This window comes from Alosa sapidissima, chromosome 14 (assembly GCF_018492685.1).
Source record: "Alosa sapidissima isolate fAloSap1 chromosome 14, fAloSap1.pri, whole genome shotgun sequence".
Classification (NCBI taxonomy): domain Eukaryota; kingdom Metazoa; phylum Chordata; class Actinopteri; order Clupeiformes; family Clupeidae; genus Alosa; species Alosa sapidissima.
In genome coordinates this window covers 26,869,625-26,894,974 of record NC_055970.1, presented here as the reverse complement: position 1 = coordinate 26,894,974, position 25,350 = coordinate 26,869,625, and the positions used below count along the sequence as shown (strand labels likewise).

The 25,350-nt window shown below is 46.1% G+C and overlaps 1 protein-coding gene across 1 annotated transcript in view; it reads right to left on the bottom strand.

Moving 5' to 3' along the window:
* Positions 1–12,905: 12,905 nt before the first annotated feature.
* Positions 12,906–25,350, bottom strand: part of pdgfc (platelet derived growth factor c) — a 58,389-nt gene continuing 45,944 nt past the window's right edge. The window contains exons 4-6 of the mRNA XM_042062033.1: positions 17,320–17,533; positions 14,337–14,557; positions 12,906–14,066 (exon numbers count right to left, since the gene is read on the bottom strand). Coding sequence (XP_041917967.1) covers positions 13,953–14,066; positions 14,337–14,557; positions 17,320–17,533 — 549 coding nt within the window. The 3' untranslated portion in view covers positions 12,906–13,952. The remainder of the gene's footprint in view (positions 14,067–14,336; positions 14,558–17,319; positions 17,534–25,350) is intronic.

Below are 25,350 nucleotides of genomic sequence, written 5' to 3'. Positions count from 1 at the left end.
CCACCTGGTTTGCCCTCTAGTGTTCAAAGCAAGGATGTGCACTTCTTTACAGACAGTCTCACGACATAGCATGTACTGTAGGTGATCTCATGACATGGAATTAATTCACTGATGCAACAGTTTAGCATCTCCATTTCAACCCAATTGACTAAAGGTGATTTCTATCTTATGATTGTCGGCGTATAACACACACACACACACACACCTAATGACTTGAAAACTGATACATAATGTTAGTTGAGAAACCCATTTTGGGATAATATAGCTGTTACCTTGGCTCCTCTCGTCCTGGCAGCAGTGTGTGTGTGAGTATGTGTGTGTGTGTGTGTGCGTGTGTGTGTGTGTGTGTGTGTGTGTCTTGTGTGTTCAGCGAAGTGGCACAGAGACTGGTGTTGGCTAATTCCTTAAGTGTCAGTGAGAGTCAGGGTGCCCATCTGTCAGTGTCTGCTGGGGTGTTGGGGGAGCCCGGTGGGATCCCCGAGACTGATAGGCCCCCAGGAGCCCCTCTGCCCTGGCTGCTCCTGACCAGATGGACTGGGCATCTGGAGCCGCCAGGAGCCCGGCGACCAGCCCTGCCCACCAGCGCCCTGCGGGTCTGGCCGACATCACGTGTCAGTTGGTTCGGACCGTCACTCTGACAGTGAGGAGGGTAAACTGAGGTGGTAGAGGGGAGGAGGAAGAGGAGGAGGAGGAGTATGATGTGGAAGAGGATGAGAAGGAGGAGGTGGAGGAGTATGATGTGGAAGAGGTGAAGGAGGAGGAGGTGGAGGAGGAGGATAAATGGTGCAGCTGAAGGTTTCTGACACACCAACATGGTGTAACAATCTCTCAGTGTGAGCAAAGGCACTCACAGGAACAGAGTTGTTGGAGACCAAATGCTGAAATATAGCTCTGGTAAATACTGCTGAAATATAGCTCTGGTAAATACTGCTGAAATATAGCTCTGGTAAATACTGCTGCATTTCTCAAAGTCTCTTTCATCGTTTATAATAAAACACGGGAGAATGGTTGTGTTGCAGGGAGAATGGTTGTGTTGTGGGGAGTTGGGTTTGGAACAAAAGAAACAGTGCTGTGAAAGTTGGCCTTTCCAATCAAGGTCATTACGCAGAGACACTCAGATGGGCTTTCATCTTAGTTATGAAGTCCAGATTGCACTCCAGCCCTGGGGATCAAATTGCTTCTGATGAAATAATATCATGGAGATTGTGAGAGGAGGAAAGGAGATGGGAGAAGGGGGAGGAGAGACATGCGCGAGGAAAAGTAAGGGGATAGCAGAGAGATTGAAAGAGAGCAAGAGAGGGGGATACAGAGAAAGAGAGATAAAGAGAGAAGGAATGTCCATTCGTAAGTGCCTGAGGTCTTCGGTTGGAGTGGAGGGGTGGAGAGCCCAGCGCAGTGCAGCGCAGGTTATTACATCCCTCTGACAGCTCTGTCAGCGTGTGAGCGACAGAGGAGCTCCGAGCGGGGAGGCAGGGGCTAGCTTGCCGGACCAGAGTTCAGATAGCCATCACACACCCCCCCCACTCCACTGGGCACATCTGTGGCACTTAAAACACACACACACACACACACATACACACACAGGTTATCATTGTGTGTGTGTGTGTGCATGTGTGGAGAGGGCTGTTTCATTAATAGCCAGCCTGCTGTTCATTAATATTTGCATGTGTGAGTGTGTTTAGGTGTCGACATCTTCTGTGCTAGTGGGGATTGTGCATAGCTTCATATAAAAAACCAAGCTACTGATACAAGGCAGTTATCTTGCCTATACGTTTAGAAGTGGAGGACTGGCAACTAAAATCAGTCCAGGAACAGGTGGTCCCGATTAGCTATTATTAGCGATTATGTGTGTTCCACACACACACACTTGTTTTGCAGATCAACACATTTGTGTTTGTGATACGCTGTTATGTTTAAATGTTCACATTCATTTTTCAAGGTATTTTTCCCCATGTTTGTACTGTATATACAGAAAGCAGAAATCACTTGATTTGTTTGATTTTTGACTTGCCTTAACCTTAGCCAACCAATGAGCTGTGAGAATGTCCATACCCTTTGTTTGCATATATGGAAAATAATCAAATAATGTTCTGAGAAGCATTTGGGCCATGGGGATAGTCTAATATTGGACTCATATTCGACTCTGAAGGCTCCATTTGGGCCATGGGGATAATCTCATATTCAACTCTCTGAAGGGTCCATTTGGGCCATGGGGATAGTCTCATATTCAACTCTCTGAAGGCTCCATCCATTTGGGCCACGGGGATAGTCTCATATTCAACTCTCTGAAGGCTCCATTTGGGCCATGGGGATAGTCTCATATTCAACTATCGGAACCTGAATGTCCCTCCTCACAGAAATCCGTAGTTTTAGCCACACTGCACACCTGAGCAAAACTCCTTCTGCCCCATTTCAAAAATGTAGATACTGTGTCAACCCATGGCACATCTATCCATCTATGTAGTGTCCTTTGAATACTCATGTAGGGCATGCCTAGGCCTTCTCATCAGCGCAGGCCTGTCATTCATCAGCAATTCACTGAAGTCATGCAAGCAAGCTTGTGCATGAGAATTGACATCAACCGTAGCAATGGAGCTCATGTGTTATCTTAAGAGCTGTCACCTTTTGTCATGTTTAGCCTTTCCTTTAGTGTGATTTAGGAGTGCTCTTAGCGGTAAGCTAATACACTTTGTGTGAATACGGGACCAGCTCTTTTCAATGGGATTTATTGACCATTACAGAGACATCATATTACACAATAGAAAGCTGCATAGTGCATAGGCAGAACATATAGAAGCTTTTATTTGACATTATGTTCTTTTTAAAATAATGCACATACTTTAGTTGTCCTGTCTTTTTGTTTAGTTGTCCTGTCTAACATAACAAAAATTGTCCTTACTTTAGTTGTCCTGTCTTTTGTTTAGTTGTCCTAACAAAAATAGAGACAAATGTAACAATAACAATCTTTTTCTGTATTTTACTGGGAAAACGGGAACTGTAAGGCAGGGACGTTTGGACATATTGTTCTGCTAACTGTTGTAAATAAAGTTTTTTTCTATGTACACGGGCAGTTGTGAACTCTTTTGTAATCTATTGCATGATGTGTACGTTAACAAGCCTGAATGTACACAAAGTACACATTTAGGCTAAAAAAAGTCATGTTGGCTATTGTGCGTAATACTTGAAGTAGTCATGTAAGTGCGAATACTTGAAGCTGACATACATATTTGGCTAGTTTGCAGGAGCACACAAAAGGCGGTGTCTGTGGGACTGGCAACCTCTTAATCACCTGCTGCATGAGCGAGTTCGAGTTGAGGTCGAGGAGCCGTTCGTTGAGCACTCTCCCTTTAGCTGGGAAGGAATATGTGAAAAATCATGAATTGGGCACTTCTGGATAAGTTTTTGATTTTTGGCAGGGTGTTGGGTATAAGCCTAAGGTTTTAAAAAATCCATGAATACAAGTTGGGGTGGCCCCCCTAGTGGCAGTTATTCATAAAATCCAAAATGGCCCCCGCCGAAAAGAGAAAAGGTTATATCTCAGCTTCCTTTAGTCTTAAATTGTTGTATAATGTATTTTCTCTACTTTGTTTGATACAAGGAATCCAATTTTGATATGTTCTTCTTATTTTAAGTCCATTTAAATCTAGTATCATAGACATATTTAGCTCATAAACTGTCAATCTCTGAAAAAGTCACATTGAAATATTACTCAGGTCCCTAGACCTATATTTTACCTCCAAGGTATGCTTTTCTTTGTTGATTGGACAGGTCATTATCACTATAGTGTCAAAAATCATGTTGTGACCAAAAGGACCATTGTTGAGGCCTTAAATAAACACAAATTCAGAACTGTGCCACAGTGAAAAGTTAGAGTATATTAGGCTTTTCACCATGTTAAGGATCAATATTATATTTTAGTCAAATAACACAAAAAACAATTCATACTTAAACCATAGACTTTCTAATGAGGAGACACAGCACTCAAAAAATCCTCCATAAAAATGCATGAGCTTAGTTTGTAACGGCAATATGGCAGTTCATACTGACGCAAATCATACCCCTTCCGTGGCAAAATGTTGACATGTGAATACATTAAGCCAATCATGTGCTGTGTTGTGAATACATTGAGACAATAATGTGGTGTGTTGTGAAGACATCGTTCCAATTATGTGTTGTGATCTCACCGCTGGAGCAAGATTGGTGTCGTGAAGCCTTGCGCACGCGCATTTCTGCCGAAATGGATGCCCGATGAGTGCCCAAAAAGCGTTGCAATATGGCCGCAGAGTGGAGGGACTTGCCTAAAAGGACTTTGCTTAAACATCATGTATTTATTCAAAGATTTTTGGTTTCACTCTTCATCATTATTAGTACAGCCTCCCTCACACTTGCACAATGTGGTACAGCAAATTCCAGCTCGGTGGCCTTACAGGCAACCACACAGCCACAGTTGAGGAGGAGTGAGCATCCCTTGCTGGCATCTTCCAGATCTGTCCAATATGGCACCCAGACTTTGGTTCTGTCATTCCATTCTCAACCCCACTCACTGGGGTCTGGAATCTCTGGAGTTTTGGAGAGAGATTGCTTCCAGACAAAAGCTGCAGTGTGCAGGGCATGCTTTCCACGCTGGAATAAGGCATGATGGGTCAGGGGGATTGAATCCAGGGACTTGAGGCCTCTCAGAGCTGTGGATTGGATTTGGATCAGGGAAGGCATATAAAGATATTCCAATCCACCACATCTCAGAAATGCTGGGACATCAAAAATGTCAAGCACTGCCCCTCTTCCACGCGTTCACATGATGTGACGTTGTATCAGCAATGTATGGAATTGGCAAAAAAAAGCATGAAATGCATGGGCAGCTTACCCAGAAGTCACCGGCACCCTCATTCTGATCACCCAAGACCCAACCAGCCTCACACTGGAATCAGTGCACATACAAGTTCTCAAACGCTGGACTGTACTCATGTATAGTAAGAACTGCGGTGTCGAGTCAGTCAATGAAACCTGGAAGCTTCTTTTCACTCATGGCCTCAAATCCCTGGATTCAATCCCCCCGACCCATCATGGCTTATTCCAGCATGGAAAGTGTGCCCTGCACGCTGCAGCTTTTGTCTGGAAGCAGATCAGTCTGGCATCTCTCCGATAAAGAAAATTTGGAGCAGTTCGCCAAACGAACGTCCAATCAGTGTTGGTTTTGAGGCGGTTTAGGTGTGACGCAACGAGAAGCTACCGTTCAATCTAAACAACATGGCGACTTCCACGGATGAGATGAGCATAGCTATCGCTGAAGTTTTATCCGAATATATTTTAGTATTCCTGGGGAAGCTAGGAGTCTCTGCAATGTAGCTGGGAGGAATGAAGGACACAGACATCCTCCACGACCAATTCAAGTTAGTGTTTGGTAGTACTGAATCTTAGTTACTTAACGAGAAGGAATATGCTTTCATGCATATGCTACCATGAAAACTTGGTGGGGGATTCATGGGTTTCATCAGGTCCCTTTTCACAGGTGTATTAATCAAGCACCATGCAGTCTGCATTGATAATCAAGGTGCTTGATTTTATACACCTGTGGAAAGGGACCTGATGAAACCCATGAATTGTCGTTGAGGTTCATGTCACATACAAATAGTAAGTTCAAAAACGTTAACGTTAGCTACTTATCTAACTTGTATGTTAAAAGATGGCATTAGAAGAACGCTTCGTTTATCTGATTGGTTGATTTGGACCGACCAACATAGGTGGTGATAGACAGATGCTTTATCCAATCAGCTAACCAGTATTTTCGCCCCTTTTCCAAACGTTCTCCAACGGAAAGTTCCCAGATGGATATGCGGAGCAAATACGAAGCAATCCATCTGGCAGAGTCAGGTTAGTCCCTCTCCAAAACTCCAGAGATTCCAGACCCCAGTGAGTAGGGTTGGGAATGGAATGACAGAACCAAAGTCTGGGTGCCATATTGGACAGATCTGGAAGATGCCAGCAAGGGATGCTCACTCCTCCTCAACTGTGGCTGTGTGGTTGCCTGTATGGGCAACTGTAAGTGCCACTGAGCTGGACTTTGCTGTACCACATTGCGCAAGTGTGAGGGAGGCTGTAACAGTGTTGGGCAAGCTACTTGTCCAGTGTAGTGAGCTAAGCTATCAGTTACTCAACAATAAATTATGCTTCACTACACAAAAGCTACCACCTATAGAAATATAGCAAGCTAAGTTACACAAATGTGTTAAAAGTAGCTTAACTACATCAGAAGCTACTTAACATTGTACCAACCTAATGTCAGATCAATTCAAAATGAGTCTGATACACTGGTTAAAACATTTATTAAAGATCAGCCAATGACCTAACACAGTGTAGACATTGCTTTATGAGCAGCATAATAAAATAAAAACTGAAGTAATTACTGCTAGAAATAAAACAAAAAGGTTATTGGCCTAGTACAGTACCCAGTACTCTATGAAACAATCTACTGTTATTAGTACCAAATGAAAGGTACTGTGTAGTGTTCTACACATCTAGACATGGCTATGGGTTTACATCCATTGGACATTTCTAGGGAAAACAAAACCCTATAAAAGGCATCTTATTTCTTCAGGCCCTTCCTTAGAGAAAACTTCTTCAGACCTCAATTAAACAAGTCGATTCAAGTAACAAATGAAACTGTTTACAAAAAACATAATAACTAACGTTACATCTAACACCATGATTAATAAGCATGGCTCAGAGAGTGATCACTGGGACAATAGTAAAAGAACCCACCACACACTGCTTGCTAGTTAGCTGGGTAGCTTTCGTTTTACTAATTTACATACAACACTTGGCTAAAGTGAGTTGGGATTTACACTGACGCTAGACATTTCATTTGCATACTGCAGGAGGGAAATTAGTGATTAGTGATTCACCTGAATGTGAGTTCTTAGGTTGCTGTTCGATGTCTTGGACGTCGACAACAGTTTGGTTTTTGGATTACAAAGCAGACATCTGAACACGTACTTTTTATCTGAGAATTCAACAAGTCTCATATATCTCTGAAGATAAGGCCACGGTGTGGTAGAGTCAGTTGGCTGATCTTCTCGCTCTCCTCCTCCATCCTTCCTGTGTATACAGTATGTGTCTGTGTGTGTCGTTCTGCGAGTTCCACTGCCGTACGCATGCGCATGTTTCGATAGATACAGACAGGAGAGGTAGAGTAGAAGCTCGCGCATGAACATGTCCAACCAACAACTCTGCTTGATTGTTCACTCTGATTGTTGTTTAAAAATAGCAAACCTGGTTTCATTTCTTAGTTATGTCCTGGATTTTGTAGCGTTTGTGGACGCTACATCGCTACTTGATCAAAAAAATAATGTCACTACAGGAAAGTTACTTGATTCACAAAGCAGCGACGCTATGGTCAAGCTACTGGAAAATGTAGTTTAACTAATAGCTTCGCTACATGTAGCGGCGCTACTGCCCATCACTGGGCTGTAATGATAAAGAGTGAAACCAAAAATCTTTGAATAATACATGATGTTTAAGTATTTAAAGAGCGCAGTGTATTTTTTTGTGTTATTTGACTAAAATGTAATATTGATCCTTAAAATGGTGAAAAGCCTAATATAACTTTTCACTGTGGCATAGTTCTGAAGTTGTGCTTATTTAAGGCCTCAACAATGGTCCTTTTGGTTACAACATGTGATTTTTTTTTAAGTATATTTTTTGGGCTTTTTGCCTTTATTTGGACAGTGAAGAGTGAGACAGGAAGTAAGTGGAGGAGAGAGATGGGGTGGGACCGGGACATGACCGCAGGTCGGATTCGCACCTGGGTCCCTGTGGGCACTTGCACCCGTATATGGTATGAGCGCTGTAGCCTGTTGTGCCACAGCGCCCCCCACAACATGTGATTTTTGACACTATAGTGATAGTGACCTGTCCAATCAACAAAGAAAAGCATACATTGGAGGTAAGAATATGGGTCTAGGGACCTGAGTATTTCAATGTGACTTTTTCAGATATTGACAGTTTATGAGCTAAATATGGCTATAATACTACATGGAAATGGACTTAAAAATAAGCAGAACATATAAACATTTGATTCCTTGTATCAAACAAAGTAGAGAAAATACATTATACAACAATTTAAGACTAAATGAAGCTGAGATATAACCTTTTCTCTTTTCGGCGGGGGCCATTTTGGATTTTATGGATAACTGCCACTAAGGGGGCCACCCAACTTTTATCCATGGATTTTTGAAAACCTTAGGCCTATACCTAACACCCTGACAAAAATCAAAAACTTATCCAGAAGTGCCCAATTTTCATGAATTGCATCCTAGCTACTTGTCAGTGCGCGTTGAAAGAAACGTCATCAACACACTCTCTCATGTGATGTGAATCCTACCTGCATGATCATCGCTGTGTTCAGATCTGAGCTCATTTACATAATGTCTGTTGAAAATAATTGGAGGTGACTGGTGTACAAACCGTGTAAGTTTGGAGTTCCAAATGTCGGGATATGTTGTTCAGATATATATGGCCCAAATCTTGATGTGCGCAGAACTTGCGGACCTATGTCTGAAAGCAGTATGTGTGTATGTGTGTGCATGTCTCTCTCTGTGCAGTTATGTTTGAGTGAGAATATATTTGAGAGAGAGAGAGAGACACTAATGCAAAAAGAATTCTTGAAAACCAACAGCTTGACACCAGCAAGAGCCAGCCACTCTCTCCTCAGGGTCACCATAATTAGTGGTGACAGCGTGAAGCTTTTTCTGATAGATGACACTGCCTTTGCATCCAGCAGCCCACCAAAGCGCTGTAGGGACATGCTAGTTATCTAGTCTAACCGCTAATGGCCCAGACATTATTCATCGCACCAGAAGAAGCAGCAGACTGATTGGCAACTCGGCTGGGCCGGTCAGGTTAGCGCAGTGAAGCTAACTGGATGTAGCAGCCAGGTTAGCGGAGTGAAGCTAACTGGATGTAGCAGGGATGGGCAACCTCTGACCTCTGCTGTTCTAAGTAATGGATGTCTTATGCGGCCTGGAGATGAGGGGATGGGACTGGTGGGTTTGTGTGTGTGTGTGTGTGTGTGTGTCTGTGTTTGTGTGTCTGTGTGAGTGTGTGTGTCCAATGTGTGTCTGTGTGTGTGTGAGTGGGAAAACATCTCCCAGGGTCATAATGATGACCCGAAATAGTCAACGCATTGGGCCAGTGCTGTTGCAAGTATTCACACACACACAAACACACACACACACACACGCATACACAAAAATGGAAGCTCTAGTTTCATACATGCATCATTAATATAGTGAATACATGTGTTCCTGGAAACTCAAGGTAAAGTTTAATTTGTTTATTTGTTTATTTGAATATGCTAATTTGTTTTTGAATGCATTTGGCATTAGTTGAACAATAAACATATTGTCCTCAGACAGAGAGAAAGTTAACATTTGGTCATTGTTTTAAATTTTGGATAAAGAATTAAAATGTACTGTAGATCAGATCTGTGTATGGGTTTATCTTTGAGATAGTTTAATCAACCTTATATTATATAAATATTAATGAAAACAATATCACATTCCTTTTACTGGTAGGTAAACCCTGCAGTCTGTGGATTGCAGAAAGACTTCCCTTTTTTATGACAAAGCCAAAAAATAAAAATTAAACTTTAATCTCTGATTTCTGTATACTGTAGCTCTTCTCTCCTGTGAAGACATGACTGTTAACGCCACTGATTAATTCCACTACTCTAGATTCCATTCTGCCCTTCCATGTAGCACACAGTTTGTTCCTGGAAACCCCAGTCTAAGCAGCCAATAATTAACTCGATGAAGATCAGGCCTCTCAGACGGGTCGCCGCACTCTTGCTATCATCCAATTAGAACTTGCAGCCGCTGTCCAATCATGTTGCAATCAGACAGCCGTATTTCTGCCCTGTCTGTCTGTTATTATCCGCAGAATACTGATGTGATCTACGCACGCGGCTCTGCGGTCAGTACTGCCACGTGTGGGTCCATGGCGGTCTGTACTGCCACGTGTGGGTCCATGGCGGTCTGTGTGTGTGATGGGGACGACTCGTGTGGTTCTGCAGGGAGCTGCTGTATGAGGCAGAGAAGAAGAAAATGGAAGACAAAATAGGACTGGACAGGACAACAAGACAGGACAAATCCAGGTCTGGATTATTACTCCAGAACTTGGCAACGGTATATACCCCCTCACACACTCAGAGGATTAACTCTCGCCGGTCATCTGCTCACACACTCTCGGGACGGCCGTCTCTATCCACCACACAGAGGAACACACAGGGCGTGAGTGGAAACAGCCCGGTCACCAGACAGATAGCTGCTGTGGATGAGATGGATGATCTGGGAAGTAAAGAAATTCCTGGACCCACATACTCATTAGAAATTAGTCTGGAGAAAAATATGAAGATGGAAATGTGTGTGTGTATGTGGGATGTCTCATATTTATGTGTAGCAGGTATGTAAATAATCAGCTCAACAGAGGAGCAGAGGGAGTTTTGCTTTATGCAGTGCACGTATGTGTTTGTGTGTATATTTAATATTATTCTGAATGCTACAGAACCTGTATGTCCATCCCCAGTGATAGCAGGCCTGAAGGTCCCTATGGGCCGTAAGCCACAGGCCTCATAAGAGCCGGCAGTCTCCCCCAGCTCCGACCACCCATCCATTACTGCCTTGGGTGAAGGTGAGTAGAAGAGGGACGCTGTGAAGGTGAGTAGAAGAATGACATTCGTCCAGTTTGTTTATACCCTGGGATAGCCTCTTCATTTGTCAAATGTGGAGAATTTTAATTGAACTGAATTGAACCTTGTTCATAACAACCTCATTTGCTTAAATGATGATGAGAACACTTCCTCTGATCAACGCTCTAACGAGATTGATTTTCGGTCTGTGGGGTTTGTTACGTTCATTTCATTACAGTGATAATGATTTTGCTAAATGAATTTGAACAAACATGCTCAGACACAATACTAACATGGGGACACAAACACTTGAATATCACCATGAGAAATAACAACTGTGTATAAAAGCAAATGAGTTTATTTCCGATCCTACACTATTCTCTTGTGACACAGGAAAGACAATTTGATTATATACGGCAACGAACAATCAAGATTTCTCACAAAATTATATTTACACAGAAAAACAAAGATATGCCTGAAATGAACGGTGTATTGGAAAGATAAGAAAATAATATTAATTTGCAATTTCATTGCCAAAGAGAAAAAAAAACAAGACAAAACAAAATATATGTATATGCATACTTCCCTAACAGAGGAGACACAGAGACAGAATGAAAGATGTTACTGTTTTGCAAACACACACATGGGATCTGACATATGGCTGCATTAAATCACTGGATTATGGAGCAACGACATGGTGGATAGAAGAAAGAAGACCTACAGATAACAGATTTAACTCACTTTGGACATCTGGACAGGAGTTACACAATGGTGCCGCACACACACAAAACACACACAACAGGACATCATGTAATGTAGATAAAAGCCTCAGATAGAGGGAACCCCCCCCACACACACACACACACAAACACACAAACACGCACACACACACACACACACAGAAGGCTAAAGACATCTTTACTGCTACATGTTCAGGATGCAAGGCACAGACGTTTTGGTGAATAAATGAGTGAATGTGAATATGAATAAATACCTTTGGTACAGTAGCAGAGATTAATATCATAGTCCATTACAGATTTATTTACTGCGGCTCGATGACCCTACACGTCAGTGAATCCATGATACCATTTAGATTTTTGCGCAAGCAACTAGCTGACATTGATAATCACCTGGTATAGTTGAGAGTTCAGTTTGTGTTAAGGCCTCCTGATAACAGGGTGTTAGAGAGACTCCCACTCTTGTCAACCTTATAGAATGAAACACTCAGAACAATTCTGAACTGTTACAAGCAGAGGAACTCTTTAAAGGTCAACTCTAAAAGTTTTCATTCATAGATTCATTTTGGTATTAAAAAAATAGAGGGTTATTAGGAAATTAAGTTCATAGTGTCACCAATTTATTTTGTATGTAAACAAGCTTCGAAGCGTGACATTTTTCAGCCTATTAGAAAGGCCATGAATTCCCTGTGTTGTGAGCCCTCCACATTTGGAACACTTTCCACAGCAGCACTACAGTGGTCTGTCTCTCTGTAATGACTAAAGCACCTACTGCACCCTCATGAAAAGATTTACACTGTAGGACATGAGAGATTATTATACATAATGATGAAGAATGATAATGAAAACAGCACACACACACACACACACACACACAGCATTGTTCCTCCAGGTCCAGGTCTAGCCTGGGTGAGTGCCACAAGTCCAGCTGCAGGACCCTGTAAACCCGACTGCTCAGGGCACCAATGTCCAGTGGGGCTTGGCAGGACTGACCGCCAGTCTGGTGTATCTTCAGTGGTTCAGATCAGTACAACATGAAATGGAATGCTGACGTTTAAATGACTAAAACAGGCAACATACGGCTTTAAATACAAAGACAAAGACAAAGACAGAAAGTTTACATGGCATCAGTTAAGGGAGACAGTACAATGAGGGAGACGGTACAATGTGGCTTTCTCTCCATCTGCAGCTCTCTCTGTGCATCTGTCTATCTCTTCCTCTGTTTCTCCGTCTGTCTTTCTGTCCCCCTGCCTCTTTAAAGCTCCCTGTAGGAGCTGGGGCCATATCAGTCATGAAGCTGATGAAATAAAGGAAGGATTATGAGTGTGATGGAAAGAGAGAGCGAGAGGGAGAGAGAGATAGAGGGAGAGAAAGACAGGGAGAGAGAGAGAGAGATAGAGAGAAAGACAGAGGGATAGAAAGAGATAGAAAGACAGAGAGAGAGAAGGAGAGAGAGAGAAACACAGAGGGAGAAAGATAGAGGGAAAGAGAGAGATAGAGGGAGAGAGAGAGAGAGAGCAGTGTCTGCTGGAGTGATCCATTCTTTTATAGACATGATAATGTCCCACTGGGAAAATGAATGACAAACACACACACACACAGTCACATACACATACGCATACAGCCTCCCAAAATAAAATAAAAATGTCACTCTTCGCAATCCATCCAAGTGACTTGACTTATCTGATGTTACCAAGGAGCACTACAGAGAGATGCAGCCATAGACAAAGAGTCACAAACAAGTTTTCCAAAAATAAGAAAGAAAAGAATAAAAGTAAGAAGTTTCCCCAGATGCGTCCCTCTGCAGTCACCTCGGCGGCTGCCCAGCAGTGGTGAGTCTCTCAGCACGACAGTCTCTGTCCAGAGCACACGGGAGCTAATGGGCCAGAACAACCCCCCTCCACACACACACACACACACACACACTCCACCACCCCCCGGGGGGGGTCTCCTCTTCACTCCACGTGTCTCCATCTCCACGACTGCTAAAACACACACACATACACACACACGCTCCCTGCTTGAACGACCGCAGCAGCAGGGAGTCCAGACAGAACCGAAGTAGACACGGATCCTGGAGACTCCTGCTAAACCCACTGTCCTCGGCATCATCCAAGACTCCTGCTAAACCCACTGTCCTCGGCATCATCGAAGACTATGTCCTGTGCCAGGGGGGCGTCATGGGAGTACAGAATAACATCCAGTCCACACAATGAGTTCTGGAGTAACATCCAGTCCATTTGTGGAAGTAAGTAGCAACATGGAGGTATGGAGTACCGTCCAGTCCACACGTGGAGGTATGGAGTACCGTCCAGTCTTGTCCATAAGAGGGGCTGGGAAATAGTCCAGTGTGGGGGGTTTTGTTGGGGTGGGGGGTTCTGGGGGAGGTTCATGTCTTTTCCACCGGAGAGGCAGTTTGCCCTGGAGGTCCCATGCAGGGCCACTCATGACCTTTCCCTGGGTTCAGGGCCTTTCTCTTCTTTTTACAAGGGGTGTGTATGTCTTTGGGACAGGGGGTTGAGGGAGCGTGGTCAGTCGGAGTCATCCTTACACACACAGTTGCACTCCTCGTGGTGCTCCAGAGGGACGTCGGTCAAGGTCTTCTGTAGTCCACGACTACCAGGTCTGTGTCTCATCATCAGTACCTGAATACACACACACACACACACACACACACACACAAACACACAGAGTAAGGCATGTGAGGTGAGCACATGCCTTGTGTCTGACACTTTTATCCAAAGCAACTTACAAACATCAATTATTACAGGGCCAGTCTGCTCAGTCCCTTGCTGTGTGTGTGTGTGTATGTGTGCGTGTGTGCGCGCACATGTGTGTGTGTGTGTGTGTGTGCCCGTCTGTGTGTGTGTGCGTGCGTGCGTGTGTGTGTGTGTGTGTGTGTCTGCGTGTGCTACCTCGTGGTACTTCTTTGCCACTCGTGTGGGCTGGCACTGGCAGTCGTGGCACCGGTGGGCACAGCAGGCACAGTTGCCCCCGCAGCGCTGGACCAGCAGACAGCTGGGCCAGAAGATGACGTCCGTCCTCCGCAGCTCCTCACGCAGCGACACCGAGAAGTTACGCGGCGTACAGCTGTACAGGCGCACCTCCTCACGGAGCAGGTTCAGGTCCACTACACCTACACACACACACACACACACACACACACACACACACACACACACACACACACACACACACACAGACGGGCACACACACACACACACACAAGGAGAAGTTACAGGGGGCACAGCTATACAGATGCACCTCCTAACCACCTACACCTTTACACACACACACACACACACACACACTGAGAAGTTTTGCTTTTGAAATTATATCTCACACAGAAATGCAAATTTCAACAGTGTGTGTGTGTGTGTTTGTGTGTGTGTGTCTGTCTACGAGAGAGATAGAAAGAGAGTTAAAAAATGTGAAAAAGAGAGAAAAAATAAACAACATTGTGACAAGAGTCTTGCTGTGCTCCCTGCAGTTTGTGCCACTCCCACACTCTCCAAACTTTACACTTAAGCCCACTAAGAGTAAACAGATGACTAATATGCTGACGAGCAATTTGTTCTCCTCGTAAACAATGATGGCTCCACTGAGATTTGCATATCTTTTATGTTATATTTAACAGTAATTATGCTAATTCAGTTAAAACCAAGATTAATGACAGCAATTCTATTGAACAAATATAAACAGCAAATCAATACCAAACCACATACACAAGTTTTTAGCAATCTTAAAAGAAGACAGAACTTGAAACGACATGTAAGATAAACCATTAGCCGTGTCATTGTAAATGGCTTTGTTTATTTATTAAAAGGTTTGTATTCTTCTACAGTGGATTTATACATACAAAGCTGTTCAGGTCCAGATCTGTAATGCAGTCTCTCTCTCTCTCTTTCTCTCTCTCTCAATTCAATGTAAATCTTTTCACTTTCAAAAGCTTTGGCATGACCACAAATTGACAATATATTCCAACAAAATGTATTGACACAGACTCAATCCCCATGTCCCCGGGGAATACAGTGCTGCAAATAGGAAGGTATCAGTGAGAGAGTCTAGATCTGCTATAAGGGCTGTATCAGTGAGAGTCTAGATCTGCTATAAGGGCTGTATCAGTGAGAGAGTCTAGATCTGCTATAAGGGCTGTATCAGTGAGAGAGTCTAGATCTGCTATAAGGGCTGTATCAGTGAGAGTCTAGATCTGCTATAAGGGCTGTATCAGTGAGAGTATAGATCTGCTATAAGGGCTGTGGGGTATCAGTGAGAGAGTCTAGATCTGCTATAAGGGCTGTATCAGTGAGAGAGTCTAGATCTGCTATAAGGGCTGTGGGGTAGCAGAGAGAGAGTCTAGATCTGCTATAAGGGCTGTGGGGTATCAGTGAGAGAGTCTAGATCTGCTATAAGGGCTGTGGGGTATCAGTGAGAGTATAGATCTGCTATAAGGGCTGTGGGGTATCAGTGAGAGTATAGATCTGCTATAAGGGCTGTGGCAGGACCATCTCCAGAGTCAAGAGGTCAAGAGGTCATCTGTGGGGGAGTACATATCTGCTGCACAGAGCTGTGGTTGTGGTGGAGTCTCCTCAGGGATCTTACCCACAGGCTCACTCCAACCCACTAACAGCTGTCTCCCTGGACGCTGATCAGCCTTGGCCAGCAGCTTAATTAATAGTGTCCCTTGCTGAGGGAGTTTACTAGACTCCTGGCCAACCCTGCTCTGCCCTGGCAAGCGTGTTCTCTACCCAGCCACTCCCCTCTCCCTACCAGCCCCCATCCTGACCCAGCCACACTCTCCTCTCCTCTCCCCATCCTGACCCAGCCACACTCTCCTCTCCTCTCCTCTCCTCTCCCCATCCTGACCCAGCCACACTCTCCTCTCCTCTCCCCATCCTGACCCAGCCACACTCTCCTCTCCTCTCCCCATCCTGACCCAGCCACACTCTCCTCTCCTCTCCTCTCCTCTCCCCATCCTGCTCCAGCCACACTCTCCTCTCCACTCCCCAAAGCTCCCTCAGGCTCCATCCTGCTCCAGACCCTCTCTGGCAGCAGCAGCAGCAGCAGCTGTGGGCCACAGGGGGGCGTTAAGCTCTGTGGCGTTGGAGCAGCATGACCTCAGGGTTTGGCCTCGTTACGCAGCGGAGTGACCGAGGGCGGCCGTGGCCAGAAGGCCTTTCAGAGACTCGTGACGGGCACTTTACGGCCGCTGTGCTGGGCCTCTCCGAGCCTCGGGGATCGGAGGCCGCTTTACGGGCACTTTACGCTGTGCATGGAGTGTGTCTGTCACACCGGTCTCGCTCGCTCGGAGGTACGCAATCTCTTCAACTTCAAAACGACGTCAACAGAGTCAAGAGTTTCAAACACTGTAGTCTAGTCTCTCTCTGTGTGTGTGCGTGTGTGTGTGTGTGTGTGTGTGTGTGTGTCCAACCTCTCAACACAAGTCTAGTCTGTGCTAAATACACTTTGTACTGTTAATGGTTTTCCATGAATCTGTCCATCTTCAAAGTGCTGTTTGTCATTTGATGCTATTTTCTACCATCACCGTCACAATTTTTCATCTTGTTGTTTATTGTTTTTATCTGTGTCAGTCTGCCTCTCCTCCTCTCCCTCTCCTCCTCCTCTCCCTCTGTCAATTTGTCCCCTTCATTCTGTCCATCTCTCTATATCCATTTCTCTTAGTTTCATCATCTGTTATCATATCTCTTTTTTCTCTTTATTTCCCCTGGCCCTCTCTCAGTCTGTGTCTGTGTCTGTGTCTGTGAGTGTGTGTGTTTGTGTGTGTGTGTGTGTGTGTGTGTGTGGGTGTTTGTGTGTGTGTGTATGAGTTTGCGTTTGTGCATATGGTTGTGTATGCATGTGTATGCATGTGTGTGCGTGTGTGTGTGTGTGTGTCACCTCTGGACTTGCGTGGCTGGATGAAGGACTTGCCCAGCAGGTGCCAGGTGGGCTTGTAGAGGTCCTCCATGTCCAGCTGCCAGCGCTCAGGCTCCAGGTAGCGCAGCACGTCCTCCACCGTGTGCAGCTGGGACACGGCCTCGCTCAGGACCTCCACCGGCTGCTGCGCCGCCGACGTCACCGGGACCGCCGCGGGGGACGAGGACTCCGACTGCTGCAGGACATACACACAGACACACACAGACACACACACACACACACACACACACACACAGACACACACACACAGTATGAGCACACACAGACTGATCTAAATACACACATTCAGCCACTGACATTATCACCGTGGTAACCACAAAGGTCAGTTTTATTTTTTGGGGTGTGTGTATTTTGAGACAGAGAGAGGAAGAGAGAGCTGAAACCCCAGGACCTGTCACTCAAAGAGTCTTTCAGCTGGGCTTCACAACAACACACCAACAACACACCAATCAGTCTGACTTATTAGACAACAGCCTGGCTCCTAAAGTGAGTTTGATAACATGATCCACCAGACTGCATTTCCTTACTTTCAGACCTGCTTTGTGGATGAAATGCTTTGTTCATCAAAGCGGCTTCATCCTCGTTTGAGACAAACACGGCTCTAAGCTTTCCTCCAGCCCTACTCTAGGCGCCAAACTCACTGGGTGGCGTCCGTCGTTCTGCCTTTCTTCCTGAGGGTCCATGGTGCGGTGCGGATCACTTTGCCCAAACCACCCAGGATGCTGTATCCTGAGCCCTCTCTCTGGTGCGCCGCTCTCATCAACAGGACTCTGCTCAAAGCACACTGTCCAGTTCATCAACACCATGGCATCCGCCCACACACACACACACAAACACAAAGGCCTATTGTAATACTAACTGTAGTTTATAAGGGAGTGAAATGTGTGTTTCCTCAGTTTGTGGGTGGGTGAGTGTGCATGCATGTATGTGTTGAATGTGGCTGGGTGAGTGTGCATGCATGTATATGTGTGTGTGTGTGTGTGTGTGTGTGCACGTATACATCTAGCGCACTGCACGCTGCTTCACTCCACTGCCATCACAGGAGCTAAGTGGTACTGTATCTAAGACTATCCCTGGCACCTCTGTGAGAGGCACTCTGCTGTAAATAACAGCTGGATTAATGCTAAACCAGAGCCAGATCAGAGCCAGATCAGAGCTCAGGGTCATACAAGGCTATGCGACGGCATGAGATTCTTTCTGTTGTCAAGCTCTGTTCTGTTTCCAAAGCTAAAGACTGGTGGATTGGTCATATTTATATCAGATATTCTGTTACTAGGCAGGAAGGAAATGGCATCCCAGACAGTATCAGACAATAAGGCCTATCTGTGACCTCATGACCTTTCAGACAATATCACACTGTATAGCTTATCTGTGACCCCATGACCTTTCACACAGTAAGGCCTATCAGACCATGGGCAGAGGCACTCCTGAGTTGGCTGAATCATAGGTCAGTCGTTTGAGAGTAGATGCTCAGTCTGTGACTGAGTCATGTCGGGTGAGACTATCTGCTTTCTCTCTCCCTATATATCCACTCAATAAAATGAATCACATAAGTGAGACTAGTCTGTCTGCTCTTTGTCTTTCGAACTCCTAATCCAGCTCTTTAACGGTTCATCTCAGTGAGACTAGCCTGTCTTCTATCAGTCCTCTCTACTCGTCCACCCTGTAAAACGGCTCAAGTCTTTTTCTCCGTTTATTCAGCTCATAAATGTTGCAGATTAGCATCGCTCATCTGCCTCCCTCCACCACTTTGCCTCCTGTTGTCCAGAATACCAGCTGTGTGAGAGCGCCCCCCCGCTCTCATGCCAGGAGGTATGGGAGCCATTAGCGGCTCATGTGAGATGTTCCCTTGTGTGTGTGTGTGTGTGTGTGTGTGTGTGTGTGTGCTCATGCTCTCAGAGGGGTTCAGACAGGATTGAGGATGCAGGGACTGGTGGTTTTGTCAGGACACCAGTGACGCATAGTGTTGTCAAGACACCAAAATGATGACTTTTTAGCAGTATCGCTGTTTATTTCCTGGTTTTGGAACAAATAGCATTCAAACTGCACTCGAGTTCTAACGAACCGTACCCCGACTCCCGTTTTCTAGCGAACCCTGGTCCAGACCCGGATTAGCAAAAATCACCGAACCATCGGTCCAAATGAACTCGGGTCCGGACCAAACGGTCTAGTGTGAATGCATCCTTAAAGTATCTCTACTAATGACAAGAAGTGACCCCCCCCAGCACTGGTACTGCATCTTAAGTGCCACCTCCCAGGCCAATTACACACACACACACACACACACACACACACACACACACACACACACACAGACACACACACACACACTGAGAGGGCCAAGTGCCACCTCCCAGGCTACAGTAATCACTAACACACACACACACACACACACACACACACACACACACACACACACACACACACACACACACACACACACACACACAGACAGACATACACTGAGAGAGGGCCAAGTGCCACCTCCCAGGCCAATTTGGCTGTGGTGTGGAGAGTGAGAGGACTGTTGTGGCAGGGTATTGCTTCTCCATGAGAGGTTGGCCAGTCTATTTAAGCACGGCTTTCAAAGTGTTTTAAAGTTAGAGGCCAACTGGAACACTTCATCAAAACAAATGGCTCTTTAAAGACTGAGTTTATCCCCGTCTACAGGTTTGTCATAGAATAACAAAAAGAAACAGGGCAAGAGATTCAGTCCGAGTATGATCTAGACAAATGCTCTTAGCAAAATACCCTTAAGGTAAGAAGCAGTTTTGAGCACACCATCTTCAACTGTGCATTACTCTTAGAGAATTTAAGAAACCTTCACCTACAGTATGTTAAATTTGTCAATTAAATCTACAAACATAACAAACTACTTAATTAACTTAGCTTCAACAATATGACCAATGTTTAACAATATGACCTTTTTAGCCACGTTCCAGTGTTATTTTCCTTGTACTTTGATACATATTAAAAAAGCAAAGAAAATGTAAACGATTGGGAGCAAAAGGACTCTGTCTTCACGAACATCAAACCGCACGTCCAACACAAACTAACACACGTCGAGGGAACACCTGCACACTCTTTCAATCACGAGGAAGGCGTGCTAAGCTCGGGGGATGGTGAGTAACGCTCATAACTGGGACACATTATAAGTTACAGTGAAAACATTCCCGCTAATGAATGAGCTCAGAAGCCGCGGCTCAAAGCATCTCAGATTTGTGAGCTATCAGTCCCCCCTTCACCCGCCAACTCTGAGGTATGACACGGGTTGGCGTGGCAACCGGGGAAAATATTTGGACTCATAACCAGCGGGTTCTCTGCGCCTCTCTCCCCTCTCCGGTCGGCCAGGTCCGAGGCTCCTTTATCTGCTCGCTCAGGGCTCCGTGGTGGCGGCGTCGGCAGGGTCCATCTGGGGAGGAATAAAAACACTCGGCGCGGAAGAGAGGCTCACGTTGTTTTCCATGAGCCTTCGGTGGGCCGCGCTCGCAAAGGTGTTTCGAATTTGCCCTCGGCCTCAGTCTGCGTCAACCTTTTTTACAGGGACAAGGAGCTTAACACGGGGACCGCAGAGAGTGTGTGTGAGTATGTAAGTGTGAGAGAGTTTGTAAGTGTGTGTGTGTACCAGGGATAAGGGGCTTAACACAGCGACTGCAGAGAGCTCTCACACGAGGCCTGCGCCAGGATGCAACAGCAGAGATCAGGCCATGCAGCCAGAGCTAAAGGACAACACACACACACACACACACACACACACACACACACACACACACACACACACACACACACACAGCCAAAGCTAAAGGACAACGCACACACAGATCAGAGAACCCAAAGACATGACGTACTTGTCTCTAAGGTTCCATTCAGGAGATAGAAGGGCTCTCCAGTGTAGAACAAGGCCATGTTCCGGTCCTGTTCAGACGGAACAAAGCTGGGCCTTGTCTTTTCCAGTGTCCACTTCTCTCAGGAGAGCGTCTCTCTGCCTATAGTGAACTGAAGACCAATGCTGCAGCGCAAATGAGATCCATATGGACCCATATGCGATATAGCAAATGATGATGCATAAAGCATGTTGTAATGCAAATTATTTTTACTCTCAGTACTGCTAACCTGTCTGCTTTTATAGGGCACACAAGGAAATAAACAAACGCTGCACATTTCCCTCTGACTGTAAACATGATTTCATGTTTCTCAAAGACACAGCATCCTGGACGGCCGCAGACCGTGTTTGGAATAAAAACACGTTAGTCAACAGCGGCGGCTGGCGGCTCACTTCCTCGTGCGGCCCGGGCCTCGTGTGTGTGTGTGTCTGTTTTCTGCTCGGTGCTCAGCTCTTTTTAAGAGGCGTAATGACCAGGGTCGTGCCCAGGCCCTGGCAGCGGCGCTGTGGTCGAGCTGACAGCAGCGGCCATTCGCACGCTCTCCGCCCCTCCGCCACCCTTAATGTGGCTAATTTGTTTTGGAGGCAAGTGGGTAGCAAATGAATGTGGCATGTGTCACTGCCATCCTGCCTGTTTACCCTTGCCCTGTGTGTGTGAACGCGTGTGTGTTTTTAAATGTGGGTAGGTGTGTGTGTGTCCAAGGGTGTGTGGTTGCAAGTATGTGTACGTGTGTATTTGTGTGCGAGGCTATGTGGTTGAGCGCGCATGTGTGTGTGTGTGTATCTGCTGGTACGTGAGAGTGTGTGTTCCCACTTCCTCGCTGACTGGAGCTGCACCAGGCCTGGGCCCAGATCCGCTGAAACACTGACACACTTTATTTTCCTCCTGTTTTTGTTTTTCTTCTCTTTCCGACCGCACACACACACACACACACACACACACACACACACACACACACACACACACACACACACACACACACACACACACACACACAGAGGCTGCTGTCCAGTGGAACCACACACTGCCTGGGGCACATCTGGGGAAGGGCACTCTCATCCTACCCCAGAATCCATAACTGCCCTCTGAGTCACTGTCAGGGCAGACATTGAGGAAATGGTTTAAGCCATTATTTATAAAAAACATAACGCAGCTGCTGCCACTGCATCATTTGTCTTTCCCTAACTCTATCCTCTAGTCTAAAGTCTCATATTCCTTCACATGCTGCGTTCATTGCTCTCTCTCTCTCTCTCTCTCTCTCTTTATTTTATTGACCTCTCATTACCTTAAGGTCCTCATGCTCCTTTCCAACATCTATTCCTCTTGAGTTACGGTTGACAGCTCAAGCACAAATCTCCTACACACTCCCACAACCACATATACAAACACACACACACACCACATACCCCCCCCCACACACACACACACACACACACACCACACACACACACACACCGCTGTCTCCACAGTGGGAAGTGGGAAAGAGGAGTTATTGCTTATTTAAGCAGAGCCCTGCCCCTCTCGGTTCCTGGGGCTCTAGCTAGCTAGTGTGTGTGTGCAACTTCAGAAGCTGTGTGACAGACTGCTGCTGTCCCAGCAACATCTCCCTATGCTGGAGAGCAGTGTGTGTGTGTGTGTGTGTGTGTGTGTGTGTGTGTGTCCTGGCCATGCGTGTCTGTGTGTGTGTGTGATGTCCGTGCTGTTCTTATCCCCCCCCCCCCCGAAGAAACGGTGAATTTCAGAGCCATACATGGCTTCCTCCAAAAACACACGCCCTAAAACCACTCACAGGAACTTTTTGATTTTCTCTTTCTTATTTTGAGAACTCCCTAGAGGACGTCCCTCTTGTTGATGACCACCCTCTTCAGGATCCGTGGCCCCTCGTTTAGTTCTCTCAAGGGCCGCTCTTCAACACTCGGACTTCCCTTCTTCACCAGCCTGGTTCTGCGCTGCGTTTCATCCGGTCAAAAGCACTTTGTTTCTGGTCATTTTCACCATGATGGCCTGTGTGCTCTGTGGGATTTTGGCTTTGGTCTCTGCACAGCACGTTGACACAATATTCAGTGTTAATGGTGCTACAGAAATACCAAGAGCTAAATTATCAGTATGAGAATGTTCCAAGCATAACATTTTAAAAAGCCCAGTAGTAACACGCTTTCTTTTTAAAAGGGCACAAGGCACAGCTCAGATGATACCCCGAGATAAATGGCGTGTTTTTGTGCGAGTATTTCTCCTTGGGGAACGCTGCGGAGGCATACATCAACAGCTCCAGTTTCGGGACAGTTGGGGCTTTTTTTTTGGAGTCTTTGTGTTGACTCCGCAGAGACCGGCCGTCTAAACCTGGCCTGTTTCGGGCCCGCCGGGGTCAGTGAGTGTGTGATGCTGTGACTCACGGATGACAAACGACGGGGGGTGAAATATAATAAGCGCAACGCTGTGTTTGGGGGTCACCGAGCGCAATAAAGTGTGACAAGCCTGCACAGGAGAAACAAACACGCTGCCGCCGCGGTGCCTCAGATGTGAATCATTTGGAGTGACGAATCTACATCATTTTCACAGAGCTCTCTGCATCCCTTACCCCGGCTGGCCCAGCTGATACACTTGCACAGCTACAGGCTGTCAGGGATACAAATGCACACTAGAGCCTAGCAGCAGAATAACGCCACTGAGTAAAGCATGTCAAATCATCTGCAATGACTGAAAGTAGAAGCCAACAGTGAAATATATCAATATGCTGACAATATGCTATGTCTGTGAGCATATTCTTCTTCATTAAATAGCCTGTGGTTGTTCGTATGGTGCAAGTATTAGTCCTGTCTTTAATATCCAGCCTCATTTGAGATCCTGAGGGCACTTCTGTCTCGGTAACAGAGAGACTAACAGACAGAACTGCTCCGTCTACAGTCGCCATGGCAGCATGCGAGAGAGAGAGAGGTAACCATAGCAACCGCTATCAGAGATCCTCCACCAGGGGCAGTCTCACATCACGTCCTGGACCACACAAGAACACGAGCGCCCGCCTCCTGGGGGGTAAGGCCATCAGTGTAACAGCCCACAACCAGGACAGACGCCGTACTGGACCCTGCTCTGGCCTCGGCCCACAACCAGGACAGACGCCGTACTGGACCCTGCTCTGGCCTCGGCCCACAACCAGGACAGACGCCGTACTGGACCCTGCTCTGGCCTCGGCCCACAACCAGGACAGACGCCGTAATGGACCCTGCTCTGGCCTCGGCCCACAACCAGGACAGACGCCGTACTGGACCCACAATCAGGACAACACACTGCACTGGACCCGCTTTGGCCTCGGCTGGGAAAGGTCAGGAGTCACTGAGAAACTGCAGTGAGACACAACAGTAATGTGGCACTCAGAATTGGTCTTTTTGAAATTCTAAAACAAAGAACAACATATGATATCTCTACGCAAACAAAGCACAACTTGAATGACGTTTTTTTTTTTAAGAACCATTTTTTCCCTTCAGAGTTTGTGTTTGACTTGTGTAAACCGTGTGTGGTTGAGCTGTGTGTGTAGTGTGATGCGGTTGAGCTGAGCTGTGTGTGGTTGCCGTGTATGAACTCTGTGAATGGGAGGCTCCTACAGGCCCTTAGGGATGCTGTATGCCTCCTGGCCAGGGACCTCAGCCAGGGGAGGAGAGGAGGAGGAGGAGGAGGAAGAGAGGAGAAAGATGTGGAGGAGAAGGGAGGAAGAGGAGGAGGATGAGAGGAGGAGGAGGAGGATGAGAGGAGGAGGAGGAAGAGAGGAGGAAGATGTGGAGGAGAAGGGAGGAAGAGGAGGAGGAGAGGCCCAGCGATGGAGCCGCAATTGCAGGGTCCAGCTCGACCTCCGTAACCTCCAGGACTATAAATATTCACCAGGCCACACCTCTGCACTAGAGACTTTCAGAACAAAACATGCACCCACGCGCACACACACACACACACACACACATGCACAACTCGTGCAGAGCTTTAACAGTGGGCTTCAGAGGACAGGCACACTCTACCATAAAGCTTCACACTTACATACAATCACACACACACACAAACACTCTCTCTCTCTCTCTCTCTCTCTCTCTCTCTCTCTCTCTCTCTTTCTCTCTCACACACA